The 15526-nt window shown below is 41.1% G+C and overlaps 1 protein-coding gene across 3 annotated transcripts in view; it reads left to right on the top strand.

Moving 5' to 3' along the window:
• The window catches only part of MAPDA (N6-Methyl-AMP deaminase), a 27071-nt gene extending 11545 nt beyond the window's left edge, over positions 1 to 15526 (top strand). Inside the window, exons 6-12 of one of the 3 annotated variants that reach the window (XM_080684889.1) lie at positions 2283 to 2364; positions 5125 to 5251; positions 6239 to 6319; positions 11220 to 11358; positions 13427 to 13527; positions 14926 to 15009; positions 15189 to 15526. In XM_080684889.1, coding sequence (XP_080541015.1) covers positions 2283 to 2364; positions 5125 to 5251; positions 6239 to 6319; positions 11220 to 11358; positions 13427 to 13527; positions 14926 to 15009; positions 15189 to 15191 — 617 coding nt within the window. In that variant the 3' untranslated portion in view covers positions 15192 to 15526. Of the gene's footprint in view, positions 1 to 2282; positions 2365 to 5124; positions 5252 to 6238; positions 6320 to 11219; positions 11359 to 13426; positions 13583 to 14925 lie in introns of all 3 variants that reach the window. The other 2 variants (XM_080684888.1, XM_080684890.1) reach the window with 2 other exon arrangements.

Genomic DNA, 15526 nt, shown 5'->3' with positions numbered 1-15526 from the left:
GAATCATTGATGGGCTGCCTCCTGCACGTCCCCTACTGGGGATTGAGCCCACAACCCGGGCATGTGCCCTTGACTGGAATCGAACCCGGGACCCTTCAGTCCACAGGCTGATGCTCTATCCACTGAGCAAAACCGTCTAGGGCTCATTTGTTTTTCTTGTTTGTTTTTCTCACTCTGAGAAAAGGACATTTGCTCCTTATAGTTGCATTGTCTTAAACAAGCTAATTCTTGCTGCCTGCATCAAGAGCACTTGTGAAACAATGTCACTGAGCAGATGCAGAATCATGTTTTGTAACAATCACTAAAATGAAGTTATTCAGTCACTTCTCAGGGACTATTAGTGTCTTTGGCCAGGAGCAAGCTGTAATGTGGTAAAACCCCTCTGGATGGAGATGAGCAGATCTGGATGTTGTCTGGAGAATATTTCATAAGAGTAACATCAGGAGATATGTATCTTTGGGTCCCTCTTAGCATTTTGTGATCCTACCAGATCATCTTGCTTCCTGACATGTATAGCCCAGTCACCATTCAGGGGGTAAAATTTTTTCAACTACATATAGTAATGTAAGTGTTGACAACTGGGTCAAGCAAGAGACTTATCTTGCATTTTTTAACTGCAGAATCAGTTCTAAGTTATGCTAGTGAGGGTAGTGAGAGGGAAGGATAGAAAAAAAACCTACCAATTATTAGAGCTAGGTTGCTCTTTGAATGGAGATTCAAAAGAGAGGTTTTAATCTAAGTATGTAACAATAGGGGAATTGTTAAAGGTTAATGGAATGGTAGGCAATAATAAAAATAGTTTCAAAGACACTTTAATGATTGGAGATATGCTCCAAAGATAGTGTTAAATGACTGAACAGAATACATATTTACTTAGTAGCATCCCATCTATTCAGAATATCTATACTAATAAAAGGGTAATATGCAAATTGGTCGGGATGCCCTCATGCAACGACCGAACAGCAGACTGCGTGGGGCAACCAGGTCGGCAGGGGGGCAGTGAGGGGCAACCAAACGACCGAACAGCAGGCTGCGTGGGGCGACCAGGCCAGCAGGGGGGGGGCAGTGAGGGGCGACCAGACCAGCAGGGGGAGAGGCAATTGTGGGGGGACCAGGCTGGCGAGGGGGGCAGTGAGGGGCGACCAGGCCAGCAGGGGGGGCAGTGAGGGGCGATCAGGCTGGCTGGCAGGCAGAGGCGGTTAGGGGTGATCAGGCCGGCAAGGGGGGGGCAGTTAGGGGCAACCAGGCTGGCAGGGGGGACAGTTATGGGCGATCAGGCTGGCAGACAGAGGCAGTTAGGGGCGATCAGTCAGGCAGGCAGGTGAGCGGTTAGGAGCCAGCAGTCCCAGATTGTGAGAGCGATGTCCGACGCTGGTTTAGGCCCGATCCCAGGGATCGGGCCCAAACTGGCAGTCAAACATCCCCCGAGGGGTCCCAGATTGGAGAGGGTGCAGGCTGGGCTGAGGGAACTCCCCCGTGCATGAATTTCATGCACCGGGCCTCTAGTATCTACAATAATAAAAGGGTAATATGCTAATTAGACCAGACATCCTTCCGGATGAAGCCGGGGCCGGAGGGAAGCCCGGGTCTCGGGTGCCTGCTGGCGGCCAGAGCGAAGCCCGGGTCCTGGGTGCCAGAGGGAAGCCAGTGCTGGCAGCTGGGGGAAGGAAGGCCTACTCTTACACGAATTTTATGCATTGGGCCTCTAGTATACATACATATATGTATGCTCAGAAAAACAAAGACAGTGGTTATCTTTGAGTAGTGGATTATATGTTAGATTTATTTTACTTCTTTATAATTTCTTGTGCTTTACTAGAGATTTTCCACCAAAAGTAAGCATTTTAGAATTGGGGCACAAGAGTATTTTAGAGGAGCTTGTTCTGGAGAGTGCTCCTCCAGAGCTCCCCAGAAGAGGAAAATTTAAGCACCCAAAGAGAGGCTTTAGAAAAGGGCTTGTTCTTGTTCTTGTTTTGTTAAAACATTAAAAAATTTTCGTAACAATTTGTGAGAGTAATTTTATGTCTGTTGAATCTAAGAATCCTTTTTAGTCTCTTTTTTTTTCATTTTATTTTTTGTAGTACTTAATTATTTTTCCAAATTTATTAAAATTCAGTTCGTATTTACTAAAATATATCCATAGGGCTGTGTTTTAATTCATCTTTAGCCATGCTTTTGTCACAACATAAAGTGAAAATGTAATTTGTTCACATAGGGATACTAATGCTGAAGGATTAAATAGTTGGTGATCTCTTTACATGTTTTCTTTGTGTCCTTTCCAGGAATGACTAAAAAAACTTATGTGGAATCTGTACTTGAGGGTATAAAACAGTCTAAACAAGAAAACTTAGACATTGATGTTAGGTAAGAAGCATTGTACCTTAGTGGTCACCATTTAAAAATCTAGAATGGGTGAAAATTTTACTACTTTCACCATGGGTGTAATGGATTTTTGTAAGTCAACCAATAACTGGTTTTTATCTTATAACTAGAGGCCTGGTGCACGAATTTGTGCACCAGTGGGGTCCCTTGGCCTGGCCTGCAGGATCAGGCCGAAACCGGCTCTCTGACATCCCCTGAAGGGTCCTGGATTGCAAGAGGGTGCAGGCTAGGCTGAGGGACCCCACCGGTGCACAGGGCTAGGGAGGGATGAGGGAGATTGGCCAGCTGGGGAGGGGCCACGGGTGGGCACCAGGACGTGTCTGACCCGTCTCGCTCAGTCCCGATTGGCCAGACCCCAGCAGCAAGCTAACCTACCAGTTGGAGCATCTGCCCCCTGGTGGTCAGTGCACGTCATAGTGACTGGTCGACTGTCAGCCTCCTGGTGGTAAGTGCATGTAATAGCGAGTGGTTGAGTGGCCTTAGCATATTACGCTTTGATTGGTTGAACAGCCGACCAGTTGACCGGACACTTAGCATATTAGGCTTTTATTATACAGGATAGGAAAAAAACATCAAGAACTCTATAATGTTGAGAATGCAGCTCTGAATTTATTCATATGGCAGTAAAATTCTGAGTACTGTTACTATAGTGAGTATGGCTTTCCATTGCACTTCAGCTAAAATCTAGACTTCTTATTGTGGCTTCCAAGGTTCCATATGATCTGGCTGTCTCTCATACTTTTAACAGCCTCATCTGGACCACTTGTTACTTATTATGCACTGGCATCTCTGTTCCCCAAATAGGCCAAGACTATCCCACCTCAGCACCTTTGTACTTCCTGTAACTTTTGTCTAGGACACACTTTCACTATATCCTTGGATGGCTGGCATCTTCTCATTATTCAGTTCAGCTGTCACTTCCTCAAGAGGGGCCTTCCTTGACCACTTTATCTAAAGTGCTCCCCAAATCCTCTAGTCACTCTATTTATTTCCTTTATGGCAGTCTTTTTAACCAGATCAGAGATTATCTTCTTTAATTGTTTATATATGCTCACCCTCTAGAGTATAAATTCAGTGAGGCCACAAACTTTGTTCTTTGGCCACTACACATCCAGTACTTGGAACAGAACTGGCACGTAATCAGGGCTCAATAGGTCCTCGAAGGAAGAAAGCTAGTTGTAGTGTTTCTGACTATAAAATCTCTCAAAATTAAGCTTATCTAGACAAATACCCAATTTCAAAAACCACCCAAAAGACAAGATAATTTAGACAAATGGCCATTAAATGTATAGAAAACCTCACTAATCAGATAATTTTTAAAAGAAATATTACAGTACCATTTCAATCCCCCCACCACCACCAAAAAGGGTAATAACCAGTGTTTGTGAACTTACACTGTTGGTGAGCATATGTAATTAATAAAACCTCTCTAAAGAGCAATATGTGTTAAGATCTATAAAAATAATTTTCCCCTCTGACCCAGTAAATCTCTTCTAGAAATGTATCCTAAAGAAATTGATTGATTTATGTTAGGATTCTTCATTGTAGTGCTATTTATAATAAAAAGTAGAAAACATCCTAAAATGTCCAGCAATCAGAGGACAATTACATTATTATGTTCATATGATTTATATTATTTTCTAACATTATTTAATGGCAGGGGAAATTGTTAAGTGGAAAAAAATGACACTGCATTTTATATATAGTTGATCCAAAGTCTGTAAATAAATAAATGCTAGAAGAATTTCTTTATTATTATTTTTTAAATATATTTTTATTTATTTCAGAGAGGAAGGGAGAAGGAGAGAGAGATAGAAACATCAATGATGAGAGAAAATCATTGATTGGCTGCATCCTGCACTCCCCACCCCGGGGATTGAGCCCACAACCTGAGCCCGCAACCCAGGCACGTGCCCTGACCGGGAATCAAACTGTGACTTCCTGGTTCATAGGTCGATACTCAACCACTGAGCCACGCTGGCCTTTATTTATTTTTTTAATAAATAGGTAAACTAATAAGTGCAGGAAGAAAGTGACACAATATTAACAAGGATTCTCAGAATATTATATTTCTTATAGAATTTCAGTTAATGTATGTATCAGCTATTGGATACATATTAGAATTATTACCAATTTTGTAAGCCTTATGAAATAATGGATCTAAGCCTCCTGATGAAAGAACACACCACTATCTGTGATACAACTCTTGCCAAAAAAATGAATTTGATCTGATTAAGCCTCTAGATTAGATCCAATGTCCAAGTTATAGGAAATATGAGACAGGAGAACATGTTAGTAACAGAGGGATTCAATCAACAAACCCAGACTGTGGGAAACTTTATATGGCAAATGACCTAGTTTCTTCAACAAATAAACTTAAGAAAAGAAGTTGGGAGTCATGCAGTAGGGGTGGGGTGAAGGAAGTGGCTGTAGATGAAAAAAAACTTAAAATGCACTGACCAACACAGTGTGTGAGCCTTTGGTTGGATTATCGTTTGAACAAACTGTAAAAAACAAATACTTCAACAATAAAACATGAGACAATTAGAAATTCAAACACTAATTAAATATTTGGTGCTATTCGGGAATTTATGTCTCATTCCATCTAGCAAAGTAAGATGTCATGTCAAATAGGCAATACATTTCCTATAATAAGATGTACCTGCCATAACTCTCTGGCCATATTCAAGAGTTGTATTTTTTATCGTATTTGTTTTAAACTGTGTTTTTCTTATATTAAAGATATTTGATATCAATAGACAGAAGAGGTGGCCCTTCAGTGGCCAAGGAGACTGTTAAACTTGCTGAAGAATTCCTCCTTTCTACTAAAGATACAGTTATTGGCCTTGACCTCAGTGGAGATCCTACAGTAAGTTATTTTTCCTAAATACATTTTATTTCTTAAAAAGTCAAATTAGTTTGTGGGATACGGATAACCAGAATGCATACAGCAACTATTCTCAACCAGGATTCTGTGAAAGAATTAAGCCCAATAAAAAAGCAAAAAAGATTTGCATGACAATATGACTATTTTCTCCATTCTTCTAAAGATGGTACACAGCTAGTTCCATTCTACATACATAGGAGAGAAGTCAGTTCATTTTATATAGTGGATGTCTAATGCTTAATTGTCTAGAGCTTAATTATCTCATAAAACCTCCAGTTGAGAAAGGCTGGCCTAGAGCTTCTTGAATGTCAGATTCAAGCAGGGTGTCTCATCTGTGGCACTATTGGTATTTTGGGCCAAATAATTCTTTCTTGTGGGGACTATCCTGTACATTGTAGGGTGTTTAGCAGCATTCCTGGCTCTATCTACTACATGCCAATAGCACCCTCCCAGTTGTGACATCCAAAAATGTTACATTGCCAAATGTCCCCAGGGTTTGGGAGAGGGGAGGGGTTGGAGATTGCCCTTAGTTGAAAGCCACTGAATTAATCTCATGAAACTGGTTCTTTTGGCTTTGTCTAAACGTGGTCTGTTCTACTGTTGTTTCATCCATCCATTTGATAGAAGCTTTTTTAGTAATCATGTGGCTTCCTGAATCAGTAAGTTCTCCTTGTTAGCACTAGATACTCTTCCAGAAATAAAATTTGGTGATAACTAAATCTAGCTTAGCTAATTGACCTCAGGTTCACTGATACTTAAGATTCTTGAGGGCAGGACTATCTTTGCTAGCTTTGCATTCCCCAAAGTGTCCACATTGTAGGTGCCTTATAAACAAAATGTACAAATGAATCAATCTGCTGAGGTTTTTTTTGGCTATTATTTTATTTATTTGTTTATTGGGACAGAGTACCCAGTTCCTCAGTTTGCCCAGTGTTCTCATGTATCCTCATTTTAACTGTTATCTTCAAGGCAGGACAAGCAAAAGATTTCTTGGAACCTCTTTTGGAAGCAAAAAAAGCTGGTCTGAAGTTGGCATTGCATCTTTCAGAGGTAAATAATATTTTAAAATTAGGCTGGAAAGGGTAGATTACAGTGGAAAAGAGTAATCATCTTTAAATGGCTAAAAACATACCTGGCTTAGAAAAACATTTTTAGAAGGGGAAAAGTAGAAATGTTTTAACATAAATTATAATGATGAAGGCATGACTTGCTTTAGTGCCTCATGTTACTGTTTTTGTTTTTGTAGTTCCTGGGAGGGTAGCTGTTGACTTCCAGTACAGCTGTGTCTTTAAAAATAGCTTAATGACATCTTGCTAGAGAAAATTCATGAATTTCCATCATTGACCTTATCTTTGGTAAGCTGGCATTGAGAGAAGCACCAGTTCATCTCATTTTGTCCTCATAGGGAAAGGGACCTGAGTGTATCACATGTACTAGCAAGAAAGGAAGTAGCTCATCATCATTTTATAAAGCTCAGCAGGGAGATCAGGTGCCCCTCGGTACCCAGCTCCTTGGCAGCATGAACAAGTGACAGATAATGGCTGGAGAACAGTCACTTTCTTCACATCTCTGTGAGGCAAACAAGGGACTCCATTGCACTTTCCCCCATTTTATAAATGGTTTATTTATTCCTATTCTTTTTTTTTTTCTTTACATACAAAAAGCTATACATAATATATACAAATACATGAGTTTAGATTTGTTTCTTTTTTTTTTTTTAATATATTTTATTGATATTTCGCAGAGAGGAAGGGAGAGGGATAGAAAGCTAGAAACATCGATGAGAGAGAAACATCGATCAGCTGCCTCCTGCACACCTCCCACTGGGGATGTGCCCGCAACCAAGGTACATGCCCTTGACCGGAATCGAACCCGGGACCTTTCAGTCCGCAGGCCGACGCTCTATCCACTGAGCCAAACCGGTTTCAGCTAGATTTGTTTCTTAACCAGTTAACTGCCACGAGTGCAAAACGGAAACCATCCCCACATGCCACGATATTTTGAATTTAATTTAAAAAATCAATTTGCATTGAATATTAGAAAAATAAATATATTACAATTCGGGTGTTCTTGAATATTTTCAGCTGAAAATTTTCACAAAAAATGATTTTAAAGTTGGTCAGGGCTGTAACTTAGGGACATTTTTTTTTTATAGACACACATGGTGTGTTGGGAAGGTCCGCTGTTGCATCTACAGACGCTTATGGCATACAATGGGTTAAATGCAGGAAATAATACTTATTCTACTTATTTTGTGGGGTTATCTTGAGTATTAGATGGAGTGATATATAAAGGTTAAATAGCATCAGGACTTAAAGATTTAAGTCAGAAAATGGAACTTCTTGTCATTATTGGTGGTTTTCATGTCTATAAGCAAGGGGTCAGTTATCTAGTGGAAGAACTTAAGAAAATATAGGTTCCTTGCCGAAACCGGTTTGGCTCAGTGGATAGAGCGTCGGCCTGCGGACTGAAGGGTCCCGGGTTCGATTCCGGTCAAGGGCATGTACCTTGGTTGCGGGCACATCCCCAGTAGGGGGTGTGCAGGAGGCAGCTGATCGATGTTTCTCTCTCATCGATGTTTCTAGCTCTCTGTCCCTCTCCCTTCCTCTCTGTAAAATATCAATAAAATATATTTAAAAAAAAAAAAGAAAGAAAATATAGGTTCCATGTGTCCACACTCTGATAAAAAAGACCTTTCACTTTTAGGAAACTATCTAACTGACCTGATACCTGACTGAAGCAGTTGATCAATATAATGAAACAGCCAGCATGTGTCACTGTAACCAGTTATCTCTGGTCTTGGTGCACAGCATCAAAGCGCTTTAGGTTAATTTTTGTTGCATTTCTTATTTGATCCATTGGATATAAGATATTTAATTTCCACATGTTATTGTGATTTGAATTTTAGGCTATTAAGGGATAAAGAGCATAGCTAGACATTTTCATGGTGGTTGTGGTATGTATGTAGCTAGTCCTGTCAAAATAAAACGTGAGCACACTGTGTGGAGAGTCTGGGCCCTGGAGTCAGATGGAGCCAGATTTCACCCTTCTCTCCATCATTCACTAGCTCCATGAACCTTGGACAACTTTAGCTTAGAATGCATTATGTTTTCAACTACAAAATTTATATGTACCTGAAGAAAATCCAAGTGTAGAGAACTATTACATAGAAGAAAAAAAATAAAAATGAAAGGTTCCCTTCCCATTTCAGTTGTGCTCCCAAGTTGATCGTCTTAACAGCTTTGTATTTATATTTTTCCAGACCTTTTTCTAATATATATGAACACACATATACACCACAGGACACATATACATATGGAGTTGTGGATTTTGTTTTTGAAAATTATTTTTTCTGAGCTTTAATTTCTTCATCTTAATACTTTGCAACATTCTTGTGAGGTTAGTTTTTTAAATTTAATAAATCTTTATTATTCAGATTATTACAATTGTTCCTCTTTTTCCCCCCCATAGCTCCCCTCCACCCGGTTCCCACCTCAACCTCTGCCCTTACCTCCCCCCACCGCACTGTCCTCATCCATAGGTGTATGATTTTTGTCCAGTCTCTTCCCGCACCACCCACACCCTTTTCCCCCTGAGAATTGTCAGTCCACTCCCTTTCTATGCCCCTGATTCTATTATATTCACCAGTTTATTCTGTTCATCAGATTTTTAATTCACTTGATTTTTAAATTCACTTGTTGATAGATATGTATTTGTTGTTCATAATTTTTATCTTACCTTTTTTTTCTTCTTCCTCTTCTTAAAGAATACCTTTCAGCATTTCATATAATACTGGTTTGGTGTTGATGAACTCCTTTAGCTTTTTCTTATCTGTGAAGCTCTTTATCTGACCTTCAATTATGAATGATAGCTTTGCTGGGTAGAGTAATCTTGGTTGTAGGTTCTTGCTATTCATCACTTTGAATATTTCTTGCCACTCCCGTCTGGCCTGCATAGTTTCTGTTGAGAAATCAGCTGACAATTGTATGGGTGCTCCCTTGTAGGTAACTAACTTTTTCTCTTGCTGCTTTTAAGATTCTCTCTTTGTCTTTTGCTCTTGGCATTTTAATTGTGATGTGTCTAGGTGTGGTCCTCTTTGGATTCCTTTTGTTTGGGGTTCTGTGCGCTTTCTGGACTTGTAAGTCTATTTCTTTCACCAGGTAGGGGAAGTTTTCAGTCATTATTTCTTCAACTAGGTTTTCAGTATCTTGCTCTCTCTCTTCTTCTGGCACCCCCATAATTCAGATGTTGGTACGTTTGAAGTTGTCCCAGAGGCTCCTTACACTATCTTCAAATTTTTAGATTCTTTTTCCTTTTTGTTTTTCCAGTTGGGTGTTTTTTGCTTCTTTGTATTTCAACTCTTTGACTTCATTCTTGCATTCCTCTAGTCTGCTGTTAGGTCTCTGTATATTTTTTATTTCAGTCAGTGTATGCTTAATTTCTAGTTGGTCCTTTTTCATATCCTCGAGGGTCTCGCTAAATTTATCGGCCTTTTCTAGGAAATTTTTGAAAAACCTTATAACCGTGGTTTTGAACTCTATATCCAGTTGTTTGCTTTCCTCCATTTCTTTTGTTTGTAATCTGTTTCTTTGTCTCCGCATTTTGGCTGCTTCCCTGAGTTGGTAGAGTAGCTTTGTGTGCTAGGTGTCCTATAGGGCCCAGTGGCTCAGCCTCCCCAGTTACCTGAAGTGGACACTCTTGGTGCACCCCTTTGTGGACTGTGTGTACAGCCTTGTTGTAGTTAAGTCTTGATTGTTGTTGGTATCACTGGGAGAAATTGACCTCCAGGCCAATTGGCTGTGAGGATCAGCTTTTTCTACGCCGGGAGAACTTCTGTGCTGGAGACAGCCTTATGAGACCAGACTTGCAAAATTGCAAAAGCTTCTGTGCTCAGCTTGGATGGGGTGGAGTCTCAGGGCTGAGCAGACAGCCTTGGCTTCCCGTCAGCCCTCCCCTAATAGGCCCCTGTGTCTCAGTGTCCTGTGGTAATCGCTGCAAGCACCTCTGAGAGAAAGCCGCCCTCAAGTTTCGCCCGCTGCCAGACAGTCCAGTTTCTCCCCCAATGAATCTGGATTCCTAGATTCTTGCCCACAACTGGAGTTCAGCACAGTCGGGAGCTTCCGTCTTCCTCCCGCTAGCGAAAGCCAGCAACACACTCAGCAGTCAGTCCTCTCTGCACGACCTCACGCGCGGGCCTCCAAACCTCTGCCTTTCGCGGCTCCCCTGAGTTTCCGTGTGCTTTTCTCTTTTCCTGACAGTCCAGATTTCCCCTGTATGAGCCTGGGTCCCCAGAGTCTCACCTGGAACTGGGGTTCAGTGCAGTCGGAACTGCGGTTCAGTGCAGTCGGGAGCTTCCGTCTCCCTCCTGCTAGAGAAAGCCAGCCAGGCACTCAGCTGCCCGTCCTTTCCGTGTGCATGTCTCCGTACCTCAGCCTTTTGCAGCTCCTCTGAGTCTTTGTGTGCTTTTCTTTTTCCTTCTAGTTGTAGAATTTCCACTCAGCCAGCTTTCCTGTGGTTCTGGATGATGTCCGTTTTGTCTTTTTGTTGTAGTTTTTGAAATTGTTGTGCGAGGCAGCAGTTTAGGTGTTTACCTATGCCGCCATCTTAGTTTCTCCCTATATTCTGTATTCTTGATGCTCTGCCACCCAAGACTTCTACTGGGAAGAGCTCTTGTGAGGTTTAAAGGAAATTTTATGTAAAAAGGCACAGAGTAGGTCCTTAATATGTGTTTATTATCATTGGCTATAATTTTTATCATTGGAATGAATCTAGAATATTGGGAAATGAATGGGAACATAAAAGGCAAAGAAGAGAGCTAGGAAGGTATAAGTAATTCAGCTTTCCAGAATATCTGTACTACCTTCTCAGGGACAGAGTACCTGGCTTTAGAAAAAGCACTTTTAAAACAACTAAAAGAGGTTATTGATGTCCTCTCTTCCCTCTTTTTGAGATTCCAAACCTCAAGAAAGAAACACAAGTACTCCTGGATCTGCTGCCTGACAGAATTGGGCATGGGACATTTCTCAACTCCTGTGAGGGAGGATCCTTGGATCTGGTGGACTTTGTGAGGAAACACCAGATACCACTGGGTAAGGCTTAGTTAGGGCTTCAGGTCCTTCAGACAACCCTGTGCCCCTTCCACCCCCAGCCCCCACATTGCAACCCAGATGTAGAGAAGTTTTGTCCTAAATATATAAATATTGTTTAGAAAGTAAAAGATATGTATAAGTGCTTTCTGAGCCTCATTTAAGTAACACAAAGTTTTAGCTTCCATTAGAATATAAGCTCCATGAGAGCAGAGCCCTTCTCTGTCTTGTTCACTTTACATTCCCTAGTTCCTAGAACTCAGTATTATACTGAAGGAATAAGGGGCATCTAGTATTTTGAAATGACTTTAACCAAATTAAGATGTGTTATGAAAATGTGTCACTTTTTTTAAAATTAAGAATTATGGAAAATTCTAAGTATATTATTATATGTATGTTGACTGTTACACACTTGTTAGTCTACATGTGTATACCTGGAGCTGTTTTTGTTTAACAGCATATATTTATGAGCCTACTCTGTTCCGGTCACTTTTCAAATTGCTAGGAAGAGAGCAGTAAACAAAACAGACAAACAAGCTTGCTTTCTCAAGGAATTTATAGTCTAGCAAAGGTAAGACAGTAGACAAATGCACAAGAAAATATTAATGTTAAGTTCTTTGAAGAAAATTAAACAAGCTGATATAATGATGAGATAACCACTTTCAGTTGGATGATCAAGGAAGGCCTTTCTGAAGAGGGAAAGAAGCAATGGACTGAAATCCATTTTTACTGAATGATAAATTCGCTGAATTTACAAATTCACCAATTTTTAAAACACTTGTTTGGGTATGCTTTTCTTAAAACTATTTATAGACTTTTCAGCAATTCATAATGGATGAGGCTTTTTTATTTTTACTGAGGAAAATTTTAAACATCAACAAAAGTAGAGAAAATGGAAACTATAGTGATAGTGATCTTACTTGTTGTGGTGGCTCCCAGTACAGTGAGGGGGCAGGTTGGCTTTGCCATTTCTTGGACTGAGTGGCCCTGTGTTGAGGCTGCCTTACCCAATGGAGCAGACGCCATCCATCAAGTCAGTGAAGTATTTTACTCTGCCTAGGGAGTCTGGTACAGTTTCAAGGCAGGAATTTGTTAATAGAAGTCATTCTTAAGATGGATTTACTTGCAGCAGGCAGTGATTGGATGGTTGTCTGACTAAAAGAAGTAAGGTGTTTTCTTTGAAACCTTGGAAAAGTTCCATTTCTGCTCTTGGCTTTTTATAATGCTGTATCTCTCAAGCAGTTCTGCCATTATCTGACCTTTATTTTAGCCTCCATATACAGACCAGGGAGAGTGTAGCAACCCTTCAGATAATTCCCTGGCTTCTTTATGATGACTGGCTTACACCCTCCTCTTTTCTCTCTTGTTAAAAGAAAGGGGAAGCACATGGCCATAAAGGAAATACTAATTCCCTGTCTGCCACAGTTGCTGCCATAAGTTGCACATATTTCCCACACAACCACACTAATTGAACTACAAATTTTTACATAAGAAAAGGTCAACTTTTAAAAATATATTTTTTATTGATTTTTTTAAAATATATTTTTATTGATTTCAGAGAGGAAGGGAAAGGGAGCAACAGAAACATAAATGATGACAGGAAATCATTGATTGGCTGCCTCTTGCACGTACCCCACTGGGAATCAAGTCCCGCAACCCGGGCATGTGCCCTTGATCGGAATCGAACCCGGGACCCTTCAGTCCACAGGCTGACGCTCTATCCACTGAGCCAAACCAGCCAGGGCTACTGATTTTTTTTAAAGAGAGAGGGAGAGAGAGAATTATCAATGTGAGAGCAAAACTTTGATCAGCTGCCTCTTGTATACCCCTTACCAGGGTCAAGCCCACAACCTGGTCAGGTACCCAGACTGGGGATCAAACCAGCAACCTTTCAGTGCCCGGGATGATGCCCAACCAACAGCCACACCAGCCAGGGCAAGAAAAGGTCGATTTTGTAAAAGAATGAAATACTGAAAATTAGCATAGTTTAGAAAGATTTCTCATGTATCTACTTGATGATTGAGTCTACTAATCTGCTTTTAATAAAAGGCTTTTTCCTCCTTTCCTGTAGAACTCTGTTTGACCTCAAACATCAAAAGTCGGACAGTTCCATCTTACGACCAGCATCATTTCGGATTCTGGTACAGCATTGCTCATCCTTCTGTGATCTGTGTAAGGTGTTTTCTGTGAAGTATTTTGCTCCTTTTTAGTCCCTGAGTTGCTTTAGGTGAGACATTCACTAACTAGCTGAGTGCCTTGCATGCCTGAGGTTAATCAAGCCCAAATAGAGGAGTGAGAGGGGACTGGGGCATGAGAGGCTACAAAGGGCCAGGGTGACTGGTTTGGCTCCAAGGGAAAAGATCCTGGACAGTAACTAGGGAAACATTAAAGAAAAAAATAGTGCCTTAGCTGGTTTGATTCATTGGATAGAGCCGTGGTCGGCAAACTGCAGCTCGCGAGCCACATGCAGCTCTTTGGCCCCTTCAGTGTGGCTCTTCCACAAAATACTACGGCCTGGGTGAGTCTATTTTGAAGAAGTGGCGTTAGAAGAAGTTTGTTTAAAGAATTTGGCTCTCAAAAGAAATTTCAATCGTACTGTTGATATTTGGCTCTGTTGACTAATGAGTTTGCCGACCACTGGGATAGAGCATTGGCCTGTGAACTGAAGGGTCCGGGGTTGATTCCAGTCAAGGGCATGTACCTCTGTTGTGGGCTCGATCCCTGGCCCTGGTCAGGAAGCAACCAATCAATGTGTCTCTCTCACATTGATGTTTCTCTCTGTGTGTCTCTCCCCCTCCCTTCCACTCTCTCTAAAAATCAATGGAAAAATATCCTCCCATGAGGATTAACAACAACAAAAATAGTGGTGCCCGGCACCCATCCCTTGAGATTCTGCTTTATATGATCAGGGAAGTGTCCTGAGAACAGGTATGTTTTTAAAACTCCTTAGGTGATTTTAATACGCACCAATGGTTAGAGCACTGCTCTGGTGTGCTCTAACCAGGAGGGAGAGGGAGAGAAAAAAACATCAATGATGAGAGAATCATTGATTGGCTGCCTCCTGCATACTCCACACTGGGGACCCAGCCTGCAACCTGGGTACGTGCCAGGAATCAAACCCATGATCTCCTTGGTTCATAGGTTGACACTCAACTACTGAGCCATGCTGGCCAGGCTGTTTTTATTGATTTGAGAGAGAGAGAGGAAGGGAGAGAGACAGGAAAACATGGAACGTAAACATGGATGTCTGTTGCCTCCACATACACACCCCGACGGGATCAAACCTGCAACCTAGGTGTGTGCCTTGACCAGGAATCAAACCCACAATCTTTTGGTGTATGGAATGATGCTCCAACCATCTGAGCCATCTGGCTCGGGCTGGGGGTTTTTTCTTTGTGTGTTTTTTACGGGTAAACAAGCCCCTTTAGTTATAGCTAGGCATAGATGTATTTATAGGCCTCTGTTTAGACTTTCAAAAGAAGCATGGTAATAGGAAAATAGACTAAAGAAGAATTGTTTTTAAAAATAATTTCCTTGTTCATTTTGAAACTTTCTTGCTTACATTGGCAGACTGACGATAAGGGTGTTTTTGCAACACACCTTTCCCAAGAGTACCAGCTGGCAGCTGAAAATTTTAATTTGACCCCGTCTCAGGTATGGGATTTGTCTTATGAATCCATCGACTACATCTTTGCTTCTGACAGCACCAGATCTGAACTGAAAAGGAAGTGGAATCATCTGAAACCCAAAGTGTTACATTTTTAAGCTATAATGAAGTGAATTACTTTTGAGTATGTGTTGCAACCAAGATCTTCCTGCCATATTCCTTTTAGTAAACCATCCACCTCTCCCTTTGAAGAACAGCAGCCAGTAGCAAGGTATCTCCAGTACCTTACTCGTGGTGAGTGCTCATTAAATATGTCTTAAATTGACTAACAGACTCTGAGGCCTTACATAGCTTCCTGCATGCTGCTTACTGGAAGGGACGTGAATGTTGCTGCTAACTAAACTCCCATTGCACTACTGATTTTTACTTAACAGTCCCTTTCTATTAGTGATCACAAAACTTCATAAAACTCGCAGTTGCTGCTAGAGCCTGCCCACTCTCTCCATCCCAAAGGGGGTATTATTTCCCTTTACCCCAATAAATCTTACACTACATTTAAACTTT

Source organism: Plecotus auritus (assembly GCF_963455305.1).
Source record: "Plecotus auritus genome assembly, chromosome: 1".
NCBI lineage: Eukaryota > Metazoa > Chordata > Mammalia > Chiroptera > Vespertilionidae > Plecotus > Plecotus auritus.
The sequence above is the reverse complement of the archived record's forward strand: the minus strand, read 5'-3'. Positions and strand labels throughout refer to the sequence as shown.